Source organism: Euprymna scolopes, chromosome 24 (assembly GCF_053919585.1).
Source record: "Euprymna scolopes isolate OS-2025 chromosome 24, ASM5391958v1, whole genome shotgun sequence".
NCBI classification, from domain to species: domain Eukaryota; kingdom Metazoa; phylum Mollusca; class Cephalopoda; order Sepiida; family Sepiolidae; genus Euprymna; species Euprymna scolopes.
Window position 1 is genome coordinate 58,678,820 of NC_136505.1, and position 19,200 is coordinate 58,698,019.

Sequence of the window (19,200 nt, forward strand, 5' to 3'; positions counted from 1 at the left end):
TAAACTACACATTTACCATTATTTTTTTTGTAAGGGCACATTTTTACTGGCCTTTTTTTGTAAATAAAGGAAATTTTCGATTTGCTTTTTTTAAGGGGGTGGCTTTTCAATTTGCTTTTTATTTGTTGTTTTATCTTTCTAATGTCTAAAAAAAATTGAATTTGTCATATTTTGGGGTTTGTTTTGTTTATTTAATTGTTAGGGGAAAGTAGAGAATGGTCTCATAAAAAATAATTAAATTTATCGTTATTTTATGTTTCCAATGTAATTCTCCCCCCCCTCCCAACTAGAAAAAAACAAATTGTATTTGTCAGATTTTGCCCTCCCACTCAATCGCCAAACTTGAAAAAATTCTAGAGATAACATGTCTCGTTAAACGCTTGGTGGCCAAAAAGTGGGTGCTCATCTTACATTAAATTTATATAGAAAAGTGATCCCCCACTCTAACATGTTTTTTTTTTTTTTTTTTTTTTTTCAAATTTCTTCTCTCATAATATTTATAAAGGCTGTTTTAGGCTAAAAAAAAGTAGATCTTCATTTTTTTTTTTTTTTTTAGGGGTTAAGCGACGCTGGGTCACGTTGCATAAAGTTACCCTTTTTAATTAGAAAGTTAAGTTTGTAATCAATGAGATTAACGTGAGAAAGTGTAAATTGTGGAATTTAGAGGGGGGCAGTAGTTCTTCATTTTTTTTTTTTTTTTTTTTTTTTAGGTATCAAACGACGTTACATGGTAACAATTTAACGATTTCTGTATAGCCGTTTAAGGAATAAAATAAAACAAACAAATGAAATCTTTTCAGTTTTTTCCGTAAATGTTTTTTTGAATATTTAAAAAAGCAATAAAAGCCAAACATTTTTCTATCTACACGGAATTATTTTTCCAGCTAGAAACTTAATGAAATTACCAAATGATTTGATTTGGTAAACGTTTTCTTTTTATGCATAGCATCTAAGGGCAAATAACTCTAAAAAAAAGTTTTTAAAAAAGGTCGCTGTTGGAAATATTAATTCCAAATAAATTAAAGTAAATATATTATCAATATAATTGTTGGTTAAAATTTATTAAATAACAATTTTAAATAGAATGCTTAAAATAATTCTCTCACTAAAAACATTAATTAAGATACCGCTATTTAGTAAAATCGATTTTTCTTAATGTCATATGCAAATAAGGTGATTTCTTAATTGTATATTTTTGAAAGTATCATACTATATATAGAAATAACTGAAAGATTAAAGTAAGACACGTTTTGTATATATTAATCAAATTGTGAACAAACAGACAGACAGGAATACGAATTTATATATATAGATTAATTGGAATTCATTGAGTATTATTTATTGCAGACTATTATCCTCATCTTTTTTAGTTGTTGTTTCACAATGTTTTAGCCAATATTCTTCTGGCCTTCCTCAAGTGGTAACTGACGAGATAGGATCTCTGAATCTCCTAACTGCATCCTCAGCAAATCCCAGAAGGCAAGAGGAATAGTTGGCTGAATCATCGTGAAGCAACAACTAAAATAGATGAGGATAATAGTCCGCAATAAATGAATTAATGAATCTACATTTGTCTCTCATAAGATGTTAAGTGGGATTTCGCTATTTATGAAAACGGACATAAAATCCTCATAGGCATAAAATATGTGCCTACATTAAAAATGGCTTTCCATGTGGCAGTGACATCTCCAGAAAATTTTCTACATTGCCTCATATGTGCTTGACAGCAGCACTTGTTCACAGCAACATGTTCATATTTGCCCTCTATTGCCCACTTCGGCTAACATTCACGTCAGCACAGACTTCAGTGTTAACAATATTGAATGGCTAGTCCACTCAAACAATACGGATGATGAGAGGAGGTACTGTCATGATTTCTTGATTGCCTATGACCTAACACAAATTGCTCACGAACCCACTCGTATGCCCTACTCTGACAGAAAATATGCAAGTCTCCTATCGAGGTTGTTGAGAAGTTGTGTTAGCTTGATGATACCGTTTTGGAGCATAGAGTGGAGAAGGTGCTGATCCAATCCCAAGAATTAGATGTTGATGGAGTAAGTTCTGGAGACTTCTGCCATTACTAACCAGGAGAGTGTTTGAGTGATGTATTGCTATGGACTCCATGACATGGACGCACAAGCAAAGGACGACCTAGATCCACCTACATCCAGCAAATAGCACATGACGCCAACTGTGAACCTGAAGATCTAAGGCAGCTGATGGAAGGCAGGAAACTCTGGAGAGGAAGAATCACATTGGTACGGGCAAGGAACCCGTCATGATGATGATGATGATGATGAGTGTTTCCACTGTCAACTAAAGGAAGAATCTGTCCGGCAAGTGTATGCAGTGAGATGATGTATTATAATGAAACTTGTCCAGTTACGATTGAGAGAATGATTCAATGGATGTGTAATGTAAATCTTAAAAGACAGGCTTTGTTTTGTTGTCTCAAGAGGTGGATAAAATCTTATAGTATAGGTAGCTTTGTACAGAGCAGATGATTTCGATATGATAGTCAAGTTGAAAGCATGGATGAGAGTTCTTATGAACAGTTGAGGTAACAAGTTCAGTTCACAGTGCAAAGCCATGAAAAATCTGATCCAAAATAAACCTGAATTGATAAACAAAAACACAATTCGCAGTGAATGAAGTACATAGAAAGATGTTTAAAATTAGAGGACATTTTATTTCAAAAACTGGCCCGGATAATTTTTAATGGTGTGACAATTTCTTTAAAATTGAATTCAACAAGTCACTATCGAAACGGCAAACGTTCACTTGATTTCACTATAACTACATTGCTTGTTCACATTCTCTTCTAAAACAAAAATAAACGCTTTCTTATTAATAATTGTTTTTAGTTGTGTGCATTTTCATTCCATTAAATTACTCTTTTACTCTGAGTTTGACAATTTAAAAAGTAATCTTTGTTTAAATTTTTAAAATTATTTTATTGCAAAAAAAAAATTTTTATTACAAAAAAGTAATAGACCGTCTGTTTTTTCCAATTGCGGTCCTTCTAGACTGAGACAATTAAAATTTTGCCTGAATCAAGAGTGCCGCTTCTATGTAAATATTCTCGATCAACCAATCAGTCAGTAAGATCAAACCCATTCACTGTAGAGGCCCCCAAATATAAAGATGAGGATAACAGTTTGCAAATGAATAAATAAATATAAAAACACTGTCCAGTTTTGTTTTTAATATTAATTTATTCATTTGTGAACTGTTATCCTCATCTTCATAATTATTGTCGTTTCACTACATTTTGGCCAACTATTTCTCTGGCCTTCTTCAGGTGATTAACCATGACGGGATAAGAATTCTGAGTCTCTTAACTGTATCCTCAATAATTACTGCCTTCCATAGTTGTTGTTGTCTCACCAGGTTTTGGCCAACTAACTTTCTGGCCTGCTTTGGATAGGATTGAAACCGCTATCTTCAGACTATGCTCACCTGGAACCGTACAGATTTAACGTCGCTATCCACTGTGCCATGGGCACTGAAGGGCGTTCAAGGTTGGATTTTTTGGTTTTATAAATCCAAGTTTTCGTTCTTATCTGGTCTTCCATTGTTGGGTTTGTACTGAATGGTATTATTTCTTTTTTTATTGGAATCCTTTGAGATGAGTAATTTGTGTATTTATTTATTTGCAGACTGTTATCTTCAGCTTGTTTCATCACGTTTCGGCCAACTTCAAGTGGTTAACTGTGATGGGATAGAAATGCTGAGTCTCTTAACTTTATCCTCAGTAATTACTGCCTTCCATAGTTGTTGTTGTTTCACTACGATTTTTTTTACTTTGATAACGTCTTTCCTGGAACTGCTAACTTTTGGAAATCCTTTTTTGCTTTCTGTTTTCCTGACTACCAACATGCAAAAGTTTAAATGCAATGTGAACAAACATATCCCAGCACAATTCCCTACTTAAGATGCCATTAATTCACAATAGCCTCTTATGTTTCAGTGGCATTTTGCTTTGTTTGGGTTGAACTTCCATAAAAAGAAAATAATTTAGTAGTTAATTCTGTACATGCAAATATATAAACATGTACACATACCTAAGTTTATGAAAAGATACATCAGAAAACCTAAAACTTTTATTTTTTATACATTCCATTTTCAAATACTCCTCTTTAGTATTTAAGGTAATTGTCTGTGTGTTCAGATAAAAATAAAAAACTAACCTCCACAAAGTTAGTGATGACTGTTGTCCTGGATAAATAATATATAAAATTCAAAAGAAATTATTCATTCTCTTAACTGAGTCACATTATGGCTGGCTTTTCAGTCATTTTAATTGAATAAGTTTCATGATTGTCTTTCCTTGTCACAAATTGGTTGCCATTTAAATTGGTGTCCCCTCTATTCGCAATCTTCAGTCTTGATAAATGAAAACAAAAAAAATTGCCGAAGTACTCCTTCTTGTTTAAATGCTGTTAAATTTTTTATTTTTATTTTTTTATTCATTTTAGGTATGATTCTTCAGAAAGTTCCAGAAGTAACAGCCGGTCTCGTTCCCGATCAAGATCAAAATCGCAAGATGACAAGAAGAAAAAGTCAAAATCTTCCAAGAAGAAAAAAAAGAAAAGAAAAAAGTCAAAGAAACCTTCCCCTTCTCCATCTTCAGCAAGTTCCTCAGCAGCTTCCGACAGCGATACTGGCGAAGTCGGATCAGCTATACAGAAGCGGTTGAACGACATTGATCGGAAGAAACTTGTTCAAATTGAAAAACATCAAGTTGAGAAAAGGTATGATCGATTTTGTTAAGTTTTCATTTTCAGTTTTAATCCGTAGGTTCTTATACTGTGTAATATACATGGTTTGGGCTAATTATTATTATTTATTTTTATTTTAGGCGTCGTAAAGATATCATAAAGTCAACTGAAACTCCTGAAGAGAAAAGAGCTCGAAGATTAAGTAAAAAGGTATTGGTGTTTGCTTCTTTTTTGGTGTTTATTAAGATAGTCGGAGATTGATTTTAAAAAAAAAAAAAAATGTGGTTTTAAGCAAAACAACAGTACTTACTTGTCATGTCGAAAATAGTAATATATTCCAAAATTACAAAAAATAATTTAGTAGAAAACTGCTTTCGTGTTTTTAGAAAAATAAGTCTACTGCTAGTGTCTGATACAGTACATCAGCCATTAAAGTGGCGATAAGGTAGATAAGTATGTCCCCTGTATTCACAGCCTTTAATTTTCCGTAAGAATTACTTCTAACTATAAATAATATTCTACTTGATGAATTTTTGTAATTTTTGGATATATTACTATTTTCGACATGAGAACTGTTGCTTTTTGCTTAAAATTACATATATAAAAAAAATCGATTTGTTGACTCTATCTTAACAAGCATCTTTTTTTTTTAAATTTGATTTTTTTGTAACCCTCTGCTTATTTGATGGTTTAATACTACCTAACTTTACAAACTGTTTGAACTCTTCCTCTTCACTTTAAATACTGGGAACACATGCTTCTGGGTGTTAGGACAACCCCAGTCTTATACTTGGCAGTCAAGTTGACGTTCAACCACTCTCTTATATGCAGTATTTATATTTTCCTTAATATACTTTATTTCCCTTAATCCAGAGTTTGCGTATTTTTTCCGAACCTCTTACCAGTCAAAAAATATATTATATGATAAGTGATAATAGACAATCTATATCTATCTATATATCTATAAAAACAGAGATGTGTGTGCCACAGACGATTTCTGATTGGTTAATCCAATAATCACATCTCCTAAAAAACTATGGTTCATAGGCTCTTAACTTTACCATAAAATATTATGGCTTTATTTATTGTCCATCTTGGAAGGGTTTAATTTTTTCCTAACTTGCGATTTACAAATTACAAAAATACGAAACTTACAATCTAACAATCGAACCTCCGACATCACGGCCGCCATTATGAAACTAAACTAAAAAAAAAAAAAAACGCGCGTTCACCCGTGGTCTTTTCATTTCGGGTTTGGGTACGTGTGCAGTTTTCCATTGACATTAAAAAATGGAAATATTTTTAAAAAAATATATTGTACGTACTCGTCATGGGATAAAGTTGTCCTACAGAAAAAATCACGTAATTTCATCAAGTAGTTATTTTTTTATAGCGAAAAAAGAAAACAAATCAACGCTACAAGCGAGTAATTATTAATTCAGCCATCGTGATTTTTAACCAAACAGAAAGTTCAAGTAGGGGGATTTCCCTTTTTTTTTGATAGCGAGGCCAAATTTCGCGAATTTGGCCTTTTTTTTAAAGCAGTTTGGCCTTCAAAATTTCTGTTTGGCCTTTTTCTTCACCGATGAAATAAAAAAAGCAAATAAAAACAACGCAATAAAACTTTTAAAAATACGGCACACTTTTGTTGTTCTTGTTTGTTTTTTTTTGGTAATTTTCCTTATTTTTTTTATTTTTTCAAGATAATACTATTAAATGGACACTATTATGCCAAATTAGCCCCCCCCCCCCAAAAAAAATGCACAAAAATTCGAGATTTAAGGTTTTGATGAGATAATTTAGCGAATTGTCCGGACTATTGCGAGATAACCATCCATTAGTTTTTCCTGAAATTTTGCCACAAATTGTATTTCAATACATAGATGTGCATAGTAACAACATTTTTTTGCCGAAAATTCCCGTTGCGTCCCCAGATTTCATCGGTGAAGAAAAAAAGGCCAAACAGAAATTTTGAAGGCCAAACTGTTTTAAAAAAGGCCAAATTCGCGAAATTTGGCCTCGCTATCAAAAAAAAGGGAATTCCACCTACTTGAACTTTCTGTTTGGTTAAGAATCAAGATTGCTGAATTATTAATTACTCGCTTATAAGACTATCAATACACACAAAAAAATATAGATTTATTTTTGGGTAAAGTTCCCCCGGGTTTTCCTTTCACTTGAGTAAATAATGGTCTTTCGTTATATATATGGCGTACTATTATCCTTATATATATGATGTTTATGTTTATAACAACATCTTAATACGGCGCTGATCCATAGTCGTTTCGACTGACGGATGCCACATACATGTTTATATATATATATATATATAAAGTGATAGTGTCTGTGTGTGTCTGTGCGTCTGTGTGCATTTCCCTACGCTAAAACTCTGTCAATTTAAAGCCTAGAGATTCGAAATTTGATATAGAGGGTACTGAGATTTGGGAAAATCGATGTGATAGGTTTTCGACAGAAATTTGGCGATTAAGTGGTCAATATTCAACGATTTGACCTTTGAGAACTCTACCAAACTCCACCTACAATTTTGGGTCTAAACAGTAAACACGTGATATTTTAGATATAGATTCCTTAGACATGGATCTAACTTAAACTTTACTTGATCCCTAAACAATAAATGTTAAGAGGTCATAATAGGGGTAAAAGTTTAAAAAAATTGACCGTTTTTTTTTCTCAGCATTAACCTCAAAACACCTGGGCAACGCCGGGCACCGATTGCTAGTATTCAATAATTCAATTAATATAGATTTTAATAAAATAAAATATGCATGAAGTGCACTTGAAACCAAATCACAACGTAATATTAGGAAAATGGAACACGTACATCAAGTCTGTTGCCAGGGTCGCTGGAAAGATGGTGGGATCCTTCTACCGCTCCAGAAGATATCTCACTATTGATGCAATTCTCTATCTATATAAAAGCCAAGTACATCCAAGGATGGAATACTGTTGCCATATCTGGGCAGGAGCTGCTAAAAACAGCCTATCCTGCCTTGACAGAGTACAAAATAGACTTTGTGGCTTAGTGGGGGATGCCCTTTTCTCTATCCTGCAACCTCTCTCCCACAGAAGAGACGTTGCGAGCCTATCCTTGTTTTATCGTTATTTCCATGGCAGGTGCTCATCTGAACTCCAATCTCTGGTCCCCCCTCGCCAATCTTTCATGAAAAACACCCGTCTAGCTGAATCCACTGTGAAAAATTTCCCCCACTCTATATCTGTGCCTAAATCAAAACGTGGATTCCATGAACAAAGCTTCTTTCTTAGAACTGCACGCCTGTGGAACTCTGTTCCGTCTGCCTGCTTCCCACCGGACTACAACTTGGATGTCTTCAAGTCCAACATTAACAAATTCCTAATAACTGCCCCCTTAAGTAAACACTTAATCAAATCTCCACACTAACGTAATGTACTTGCAATAACCCTTATCCCTGAGTGGCTTCCGGGCCTTGATAAGTGGTGATCATTGTGTAAAAAAATAAAAAAATAAACAAATATTTTACTTGCTTGAAATTTATCACAATACAACCGCCAGATACAATGCGCGGCTCTATACAAACAGACTACTTGCTCTAAATTTACAACATGGCAAGGAAGAAGAAAAAGAAAAAAAACAACACACTGAAGATGGAGTATACCTCCGAAATATATTTATGATAAATTTCAAACAAGTAAAATATTTGTTTATTTTCCTAATATTACGTTGTGATTTGGTTTCAAACTCACTTGATGCGTATTTTATTTTATTCAAATTAAAACAAGGTTTCTATTGAACTCTCATTCTTGACAATATAGATTTGTTTTTGAAGCATTCAAAGAAGATAACTATGTAGAATTGCACACGGTCACTTCCCTTTAATCTGTCTGTGGAAAATGTATTCACTAACTCACTGTGCAGTACTTTTAGCTAGACTCTAGCTCCAGGCAAAGTAAAATAAAATATATCTGTGCCAATAACATAAAAGGAAACAGAAACACAGAAAAACAGACTAATCTGAATCAAGTATCAATATGCCAGACAAGTTTCTATTTGGGTTTGACTTTAAAAAAATTAAAAAATATAACTTTATGTTATGTTACCCTACTTTTATGGACTACATAAACTTTTCCTCTTCATTATAAATACTAAAGTACATGCCTGTATGTGTTAGGACAACCCCAGTTTAATACTTGTCAATCAAACTAATATTCAACCACTCCTATATGTTATAGTTATTTATTTTTCAATATATTTTATTTCACTTATTTCTGAATTTGTGTCTTTCTTCCGGTCTTCAGTCCACAATAAATGAATATCTACATTCTGATCCCAAATTCACCCGATATTAAAAAACAAAAATAAAGAAAAATCTGTATGATCTACGTCTCTCTGACAAAACGATAAAATGATATTCTAAAAATCAAGTAGTTTTACTTTTTAAATAAGTAAAATCAAATTTTATGAATATCAGAAGACTGGCTGTCATACCCACCATTTTGAAAAAAATCTCAAAGACAAAAGAGATAACTCGACAGTAATTCAAAACTTGCAAGATTTATGCTATAATGCCTACAAATTCCCATTCATCACTTAAAAATGATTTTCTTTATAGAAACAAAACTACTTGTTCAATCTATGTGATTTTTGGAATATGATATTTTTGTTTTGTCATGGATACATGTATCATACAAATTTTTCTTCATTTTTGTTTTTTGATATGGGGGAATTATATCTACAATATATTGATCGCTATAACCTTTGATTTTCTTTAAGTACATCTTATCAGACACTGGAATCTTTATGTTCAACTTGAAAATCTGTATGGAATTTCAAATCAAACCATTTCTTTGAACTATTAGGGTAGATTGCTCTTGTTCTATCAGTCATGATTGGGGAAAAAGCATTAAGTACTTCTTTTTAATTTTCTTAATATTGTTTGTACTGAGAATTGAATTTTCAACCTTTTTAAAGACTATGATTTAGCACTTTATCCATTAAACCATGGGTTCATGGATAAAAGTGCTAAGTAATCAATAATTTTAAGTGAGGTTCAACATTCAATCCTTAATACTAAGAATATAATTACATCTACCTCATCATGGTTGAGTGAAAAACACTAATCTACTCCCATAGATGAAATGGATGCTGATGATGATGATGATGATGATGGAGTCCCTTAATCTGTTGAGTTTGATTTGGTTGTTTTGTTTTACAGCATATCAACCTTTTTTAGGTTATTTAATGCCGAATTCAGTTATTTTGGAAACAGTTTTTATGCTTCAAGTTTTTTATATCTTCAAATATTTATTTGCAGAGTTTGGTTTGGTTGTTTTGTTCTACTGCATATCAACCCTTTTCGAGCTATTCAATGCCAAATTCAGTTATTTTGGGAATAGTATTCATGTTGCATCCAGTTATTTTTTTTATAAGGGTTTTATTCTTCAAGCTTTTTGTATCTTCAATCGCTAGTTTGTAATGTTTGGTTTGGTTGTTTTATAGTGGATTTTATCGTTTTTATTCCCTGCAGAACATGAATGAGTTTTGCAATCGGAGACGGGAAAAGGGTTACAGTATTAATGTTTGGTACATTTTAAGTTGGGAAACCAGTCAGGAAGTGGGGGGAGATAGAAAGAGGAAATGGAAAAAAGGAAAAGGGGGAAAAGGTGGGTTTTTGTTGTTAGTTTTGCAGAACATAATTAAGTTTTTTCAAAAGGAAGTAGAAAAACAAAAAGCATTAATGTTAGGTGCATTTCATCTCGGGAAGCCAATATCTTCAGACAGCCTTATCTGGTAGTACCAGTAACCTGTCGGGGTCATGCGGGCGTAGAATTATTTCATGCAGTGTTTCTCTGGTAAGAATAGTCTGGTAGCATCCATCCCTTTCCAGTCTTCAGAACGTATACAGCACCTGGTATTACCAATTTTATCCATTTTAATACTGATCAGACAGGTGAACAGAAGAATGTTGTAAGGTAAATATTTAAAAGAATAAAATATTTACAGGGTGTTTTACTGATATGGGACTGGGATTTAGTTCGCAAAATAATATTACAATAAATGCTATTTAGTTTGATAAGATGCATCTGAAAAATGTTAGAAGTTAGATTGATTAAAACGTAGCGAGAAAAGAGTCCAAGATGAAAACATTAGTTTGAATTATTCAGATAATTTAAATTATCAATCCTCATCTAAAAAATTCTGAAACATAGAAAATATGCTTTTTTCTTTCTTTTTTTTTTTTTTCCCTTTTCCAGAATCCATTTTGGCATGCTTATATAGAAATAGTTTGTTTTTTAAATTAACAAATAATGTTTTCGGTTTACTTTTTGCAGGAAGCAAAAGAAAGGAAACGAAAGGAAAGAATGGGATGGGACCAAGATTATTTGGTAAGTATGTGCGTGTATATGACATTGCAACATTTATTATTTGTTTTTATTTACTTAAAGAAGAAAGTTACTGTATATCTATCTATCTATCTATCTATCTATCTATATATATATATATATATATACTTCTATAAAAAAAATTTTTTTGTGTATTGATATTCATATTAAAAACCCTTTTTTCTATTTATTTAAAAAAAAAACAACAACTTTCTTATATATGAGCCGTGGAATTGCATTTACTAGCAACAGATCTTGCGTGATATTTACGTAAAAAGTTTATAGTAAACACAAAACTTTTTCCATATATATTTATGTATACATATATATTGTTTAAAAAATTTTGCCTACCAAACTCCTAGAGTTTTTGGTCTACAAACATGAAAATTCATGTATAAGGTATTTGAACCTATGCAAAATCTTATATTTGGGTTTTAGCCTGGGAAAATCGGTAAAAAATTGTGAAAATTGAAAAACAATGAAATTTACCAGGTGGAGGTCAAATGCACGCATTACGAATATGCATGCATAACGTAGTAGCTATTGGTTCATGTTTTAATTTTTAGCCTTGCAGCAAACATGTCTTCATAGCTCTGTCATTAAATGGCAGAGGCAAAAATAAATCGTACGCTAAATGTTTTGGTTTTGATTCTCAGTGTTGGCACATGAGTCTTTTTTTTATTTATTTATTTATTTATTTTTAAACTTTTTAAATCATTATTATATATTGGATCCAATATAATAAGTATAAAATCTGCATTAATTAAAATATTATATTTAAGCGTATTTTACGACAGGCCAATGCCGGGCACCTTGCTAGTACTTGGATAAAACTTCATCCTCTAATATAATAAAGAGAAATGTGTCCCTGTTATTCGTGGCAATCCATCCAATGATGCATACTGAGGGTGCGATATGTTCAATATTATTGAAATATAAAATATTTCAATAACAAGAATGCTGTAAAGTAAACAGTATTTTCAGGATGTTTTACTGATATGGGATAATAATCACCATTGATGACAATAATTATAATTGACAATAATTATAATTGATAACAATAATTACAATTGATAACAATAATTATAATTGAATAACAATAATTACAATAACAATAATTATAATTGATAACATTAATTACAAGTGAAAACAGTAATCACCATTGATAGCCATAATTACAATGCCAAATTCAGTTTGATTGGATTAATAGTTTTTTAGTTATCAACATTTCTATAACTTTGGTACCATTTTATACAATATGAATAAATAAGGCCCAGATAAGACTTTTGCTCATCCTTACATTGTCGGTCAGATAATAAAATAATTTGAAAATGTTCATAACATTTGTTTTTCTAATATTTTCAAATTAACCTTACGAAATGTTTTCAAAGATGTGACCAAAGTTTTATTTTAAATTTGCACCAAAACATACACATCAATTTCAGACTTACAACAACCGTCAACTTGATCGGATGTATACTTTCTCTCTTCATGAGGGGCTGACCCCGCAGAGTTAATACCACTAGAAAAATAAAGAGAAACAAAAAGAAAAAAAAAACCCTAAATAACCAACAGTCTTTGAAAAAGGTGTATTACACTGTAAGTCTAAGAAAAAAACCCAGATTTAATCATTTAATAAAATATTTCATATTTTGTTGTTTTTGTTTTTCTAATATTTTCGAATTAACCTTACAAAATATTTTCAAAGATCTTCCCAAACTCCTTCTAAATACTCTCATTTACTTGTAGAAATCTGTTTTGTTTCTGATTTCTTCATTATTTTCTTTCTTCTAGGGTTACACTAATGCCGACAATCCATTTGGTGATGAGCATCTGCTGGACACATTTGTTTGGCATCGGAAAATGGAGAAGGAAGGAAAAGAAGATATATTGCATGAGGAACTGCAGAAAATGCAGAAACTGAAAATGGAAGAAAACAGAGTGAGTCCGTTTGAAAAAATAATTTTTATATTGTTGTAGGGAATGGGGGGGGTATCTCACATAAAATTTTCTTACACTTTTGGTGATTTGTCTTTTCTTTTTTTTTTTTTACTTTTTTATTTTGTTTTTCTGCAAAATTTACAAAAATCTGATCACTTTGTAATCTTGTTTTCTAATGCTTCTATCTTTATCTCTACCAGCATTAATACTATTCGTCTATCCTCACTATTTTAAATCCTTGAGTGGCTTTTAATTTTATTTTTATTTTTCGTTTAACACTTCTCTTTCGCATCAGATGTAGGTTATACATTGGCCATGGCATGAAATGATTTTCTCTATGAAAATCGGTTCTTGTCCAGAATTCTTCTATATTAAAAGACAAAAATAAAGAAAAGTCTGTATGGTGTATGTACCAATGATGAAACAAAAATATCATATTCCAAAATTCATATAAATTGATCAAGTAGTTTTATTTTTAAATAAAAAAAAAAATCAAATTTTAGGAGATACTAATATTTGTCCTTATTTTTTTCTTCTAAAACATGAAGATAAACAAAGGCACACACTTCCTGGACATGCTCCCTAATAACCCGACGAGCAGCAAAATCCCACCCCTTCACTGTTACGATTCCTAGATACTGGAAATTTCTTTTTTCAGACTGCTAGACTTTGGTATTCCCTTCCTGGATGTACTAATCTGTAGAAGTTAAAATGCAATGTGAACAAACCTCTTGCTACTCAACTCCCCACAGTCCTCTATTAGACATGTTCTTAAATAGTAGTCTTTTAAGTCCAAGTGGCAATTTGCTTTGTTTGGAATGAAAGAGTAAAAAAATAAATAAATAAAAAAAGCATTCAAATTGAGGGTAAATAAAGAAAATAAAAAAATCGCAAACTTTTAAATAAAAAAAAAATGCTTACTTTGCTATCTATTTCAGTTTTGTGATTCTTCACTCGTTGAAAATTGGTCGTCTACTTTTTTCCTTTTCTTTTACATTATTGAACTAACCAACCAATTATCCTTCAGATAAGATAAAGCCCATCCCTCATCTTATGCTTTTTAGTCACGAAAGTATATTATATTAAGGCCAAGTAAAATGCAGCAATAAGTTTGTGTTTTTATGACAAAACCTAAACCTTATTGGACATAACTTGTTGGAATTCTTTTGCAAGTCCAGAAAAAAAGTTAAACGTTTTCCTCATTCCCATGAAATCTTGATTAAAATAATGTTGTTTGATGATTCCGTAGTAGTTGGAAATAGTAAAATGATTTGTGTGCTGAAAAGGATCGTTAAGAATGGAGTAATTTTAGCAGTCCTTGAAATCTGTTAATTTTTATCTTTCTTTGTCTTTGTTTTTCCTTTTCGATTTTGTTAGAGAGTTAAAATCATGCATATGTTTTGCAATTGAGTTTTTAGACTTGTAATAGCAGTTTTTGACCTTTGGATCTGCACCTTTTTTCAAATCGTCCTTATATTTAATGTTTTGCTTTTTACATAATTTGTCTTTCTTTTTTATGGAAATCACTCCAAACAAAGCATGATGCCACTTGATGGAGGAGCTAACAAAACAAAAACAACCTACTCGTTCAAGGTTAAAAATTTGCTAATAATTAGTATGAGATGGAATATACTCAGAAAATAGAAATCCCCCCCCCCCTCTGTTTGTTCGAAATATCACTCGTGGAATATGAGGACCAAATGACAAAACAAGGAAAGTGAGAGATATGAGGCTACTGAAAGTGAGCCCAATGTTCACTTTCTACTCTCCTAAGAAATATAGTCTACCAGATCAGGCTATCTGAAGATATCAGCTTCCTAACATTGATGTTATTGGTTTTTCCCCCTTTTCCTTTGAAAAATTCAGTTATGTTCTGCAAAGCCAAAAACAAAAACAATTTTGGCACTTGTACAGTTTAATCAAGACATTAAAAAAAATGAAAATATTGAAAAAAAAAAGGTTATATTGTATGTATCCGTTTTGAACTGAAGATCTCCGAAAAATTTTTTACTTAATTTAATTGAATAGTCTTTTTTTTTTCTTTTTTTTCTTTTTGTTTACAGCGGAAAAAACACGGGTAGATAACTCAATTTTAAGCACTGACACTCCCTCCCCATCTTTAATACTAACTATCTTCCTAAAAATCAAACCTTTTGCTCAGTATCATAGCAAATTGTTTTTTGCTGTAAAAAAAAAAATACTTGATGAAACTAAGTGAAATTTTGTTTTTGAGAACTTCATTCCATTACTGCGATGTACAATTTAAACTTTTTTTTCTCGATATTTTCATTTTTTAATGTCTTGATTAAACTGTACAAGTACCACAATTTCTTTTACAAAACAACCAAACCAAACAATATGAATAAATATTTGAAACTATAAAGAATCTGAAGCATAAAAACTTTTTCTCAAAATTACTGAATTTGGCATAAAATAATCCAAAAGGTTTGATATGCCATAAACCAAACACTATGAATAAATATTTGAAGATATAAAGAACTTGAAGCGTAAAACATATTTTCTAAAATGACTGGATTCGGCATTAAATAACCAAGAAAAGGTTGATGCGCTGTAAAACAAACACCTAAACCAAACTTCTTATATATAAAGTAAAGTCGTTTTTTTTCCACTGCAATTTTTGACAATTTATAGACCTCACACCAAAATCTTGTGCTACCCTTTTCCACTAACCACTTACAGCATTTCCTAATGTATGTTTCATGAAAATATGCTTACATTTCATCCCCGTTAAAAATATTACATTTATTTCAACCAAACTGATTCTTCCAAAAACATCCTGCACGAAACACTTTACCTCACTATTCTTTATTTCCTCCCATGTAACTCTTCAACACTGGTTTACTTTCTTAATAGGATACATATGATTTTATACACTGTAATTACAAATATTTTACAAAGATGTGTTACTTCTATATAATAATTCTCTCTCTCTCATTCTTGCTTTTTTTTTTACCTTTACATTTTTTCTTTCTTTTTCCATGCAGCGTGAACTTGAAAAAGTAAAAAAACGTCGACTTGAGCGAGAAAAGGAACAGGAAGAAAGAGAACAAGAACGGGTGAGTTTTACACTATTCTGCTTAAAACGGTACAATAATTCTTTTCTGAATTGTTGAGATGATGATTCATATTATTTGGATTCTTTGAACTACTGTTCTCATCTTGAGTATTTTTTCACAATGTTTTGGTCAGATTAACCTATGACCTTTTTCAAGTGTATCTTGAACTTGGGAATCTGCACGAAATTTCAAACAAAACTCTTTAGGTAATTCACAGGAGTAGCATGTTCTTGTTTTGTCAGCCATGACAAAGTAGAAGGCCTAAGTAATTCGCAATTGCATTTTGAGTGTTGCTCTCACTGAGGATTGAACCTTCAACTTGCAGAAGAGTGTAACTTTACAACCAAATTTTACGAAGTACTTTGTCCTCTAACCATAAGTTTGCATGCTATATCTGTAGATTAAATAAAGGGTTCCATTTAAAATTCCCCAGTTTAATAGAAAGATTCCCATGTTTGACAAAATATATCTGAAGAAGGTCAGAGGTTACATCGATTGAAATGTGAAAATAACACTAAAGATGAAAATAGTAGTCCAAGGAATCCAACCAATACGTGCAATAATTCTGTATTGAATAAAACCATATATTGTATCCCCAAACATTTGCCAATAATGTTTCTCCTTGACTGAGAACGTCTTACTCTGGAATCTAAGTTGAGCCCAAGCAAACATAAACAAAGGCAGGAAGATCAATTTTTATTTAACCTTTTGATATTGCCTACATCCTGCTAATGGTGGAGAGAAGAAAATGGCAGAGCTGTAAATTTGGGATCTTATTTCTTACTTTCTGTCTGCTATTGTTTCTTACCAACATGTAAAAACTGGAGAAACTAAGGATAACATTGAAAAGCAAACAAAGGGATATGAAAAGGAATTTACGAAAAGCAAACGTTTATCGCAGGCAGACAAATTTTCTGCATAGGGCTATCGTCAAGGTCCCAGTAAGGTTCAAATTTCCTTTTTATTACAAAAAAGGTTGAAACAAGAAACAGCAATTGGTTCCCATGAGACAATCAGGATGCAAAATAAACACAAGAATCGAACATGATAAAATGCGAGAAAGAACGAGACAAACACTTCCAAATAATATAAAATAAATTTATTAAAGCTAGGGAAAGAAAAATTTAACAAGAAAAAATACAGGGTTACCCCAAAAAAACTGGCCCCGACTCTAATTAGGCCCCGTTTCTTAGTGTTTTGTCCGAATGAAATGAAACTTTGGTCATAACTAGTTTATTATATTCAAAACATCACATCAAAACACTAGGGTCTTTGCCATTTTTTTCTCCGTTGACTGTAAAAGTCTCAGAAAAACAATTGAATGTCCTGATTTTTTTTTGGGTCACCCTGTATATATTCAAAATTTATGGAGGTTTGGGAATATTTCTAAACATATAATTTGAGCGAAAATCCTGCAAAAGAAAGAAAAGGGATTGACGGCGTAACTAGACTCCACGCGACCATGAGGAAAAATTTAATCTTCAGTTTGACAGAAAGAGAAACAAAAATTACTCTCACAACTCACAGCTCTTTATTTTTCTGTTTTTTTTTTGCTTGTTTTGTCCTTTTTCTTTTCACAACTTGTGAATGACACATTTAGTCTGAGAGGGTTCTCTTGTGGGGGAAAGAAAGTTCCAAATAACAAATTTACAGTTTTTCAATACTTCTTTTTTGTCCCCTTTTTCATATCATGTCTGTCGGCATTCATTTTCGATTTTCCAAAATAGCTTTTCTGCGGTTCGCCTTTGGCTGATATATTTTTTTTTCTTTGGCGTTTCCATATTTGAAAGCACATCATAATGCTTACGGGTGACAGAGAAGAATGAGATTGGACTTCAGTCGGAATGCGTGAGGGAAGGGGTTTCGCCTCCTGCTTTTTCTTTTTTTGTTTCGCATCCCGATCTAAAAATAGAATTTACAAAATTGTTTTTTTTTTCTTTTTCCGTGACTGATGAAATATTTCTAGCTGGTTGAATCTTTGGTTTTCGAGATCGGATCACAGTGTAATAACTGTTCTGCCGCCATACGCCACCTTTTCTGTCCTCGGTCAGTGGAAGAGAATTCCTTCAGACTGACTTTAATATTAGGTTTTAAAGGGATAAGGAATTAGTGGATCTTTGCTCAGTTTCGATATGCAATTAGATATTTATCTTATCGCTAACAAATAAAGAAAAAAAATACTTGATTTCGAAGTGGCCGTTTGTAACACAACCAAATACCAAACCTCACCACCACATGGCAAAATTGCAGAGATGTAAATTACGAGGCAATGATAAAATATAACTTCCACATAACCAGCCTGCAAGAAATCCTCCTCAAAGAAGTCAGCAATATTTCCTTTAAAGGATATGATATTTACAACCAACCAAACAGATCACCAAACACAACCAACCTATTAGAAGAACTTCAATTATAATCAAAAATTAAATATCCTACATGGTATTATCACTGCAAACAAAACTTGAAGCAATAGCAATAAGAGCCTCACTCCATCGAACAATAACCATTTGTTTTTTCTGTATTCCATGAAAACAACCTAAACAAAACTGAAATCTAAAACTTAATCATAACTCCCCACCCCTAATATGATAATGGGGTATGTTAATGGTTACTATGTAATGTGGGGATTTAATGACATCAACCCAACAGGAAGAATCATAGAAGTTATGTTAGAATCCTTTGAATTATATCTACTTAATAATAGACATACACACCTACCTCCATTCAAACACCGGAACAAGATCAACCATAGATTTAATCTTATGCTCTCCTTCAATCTTCATGGGCTTTCACTGGGGAGTCTACAATGATCAATGTGGTAGCAATCATTGCCAAATAGTCCTCAAATCAAAAAATCCTACAACAGAAAAGATAAAACAAAAAATGTTAAATCCACAAATCAGATTGGATTAATTTAATGAACTCTGTTTGGCATTAATTAATGAAGAAATACTCAACAAGTCAAAACCAATGTCATCCTTCACCAACATTTTAATTGAAACCACTAAATCTCAAACTACACTTCAAAGGAACTCCCTGGTTCAGAACAGAATGCAAAGAGATAGTAACAGCAAGAA

At 32.0% G+C, this 19,200-nt stretch overlaps 1 protein-coding gene across 1 annotated transcript in view; it reads left to right on the forward strand.

The window, feature by feature from the left end:
* Positions 1–19,200, forward strand: part of LOC145246734 (splicing factor Cactin-like) — a 79,855-nt gene that overhangs the window by 6,649 nt on the left and 54,006 nt on the right. Inside the window, exons 2-6 of the mRNA XM_080108491.1 lie at positions 4,482–4,757; positions 4,865–4,934; positions 11,055–11,108; positions 12,900–13,046; positions 16,052–16,123. Of these exons, the coding sequence (XP_079964617.1) occupies positions 4,482–4,757; positions 4,865–4,934; positions 11,055–11,108; positions 12,900–13,046; positions 16,052–16,123 (619 nt within the window). The remainder of the gene's footprint in view (positions 1–4,481; positions 4,758–4,864; positions 4,935–11,054; positions 11,109–12,899; positions 13,047–16,051; positions 16,124–19,200) is intronic.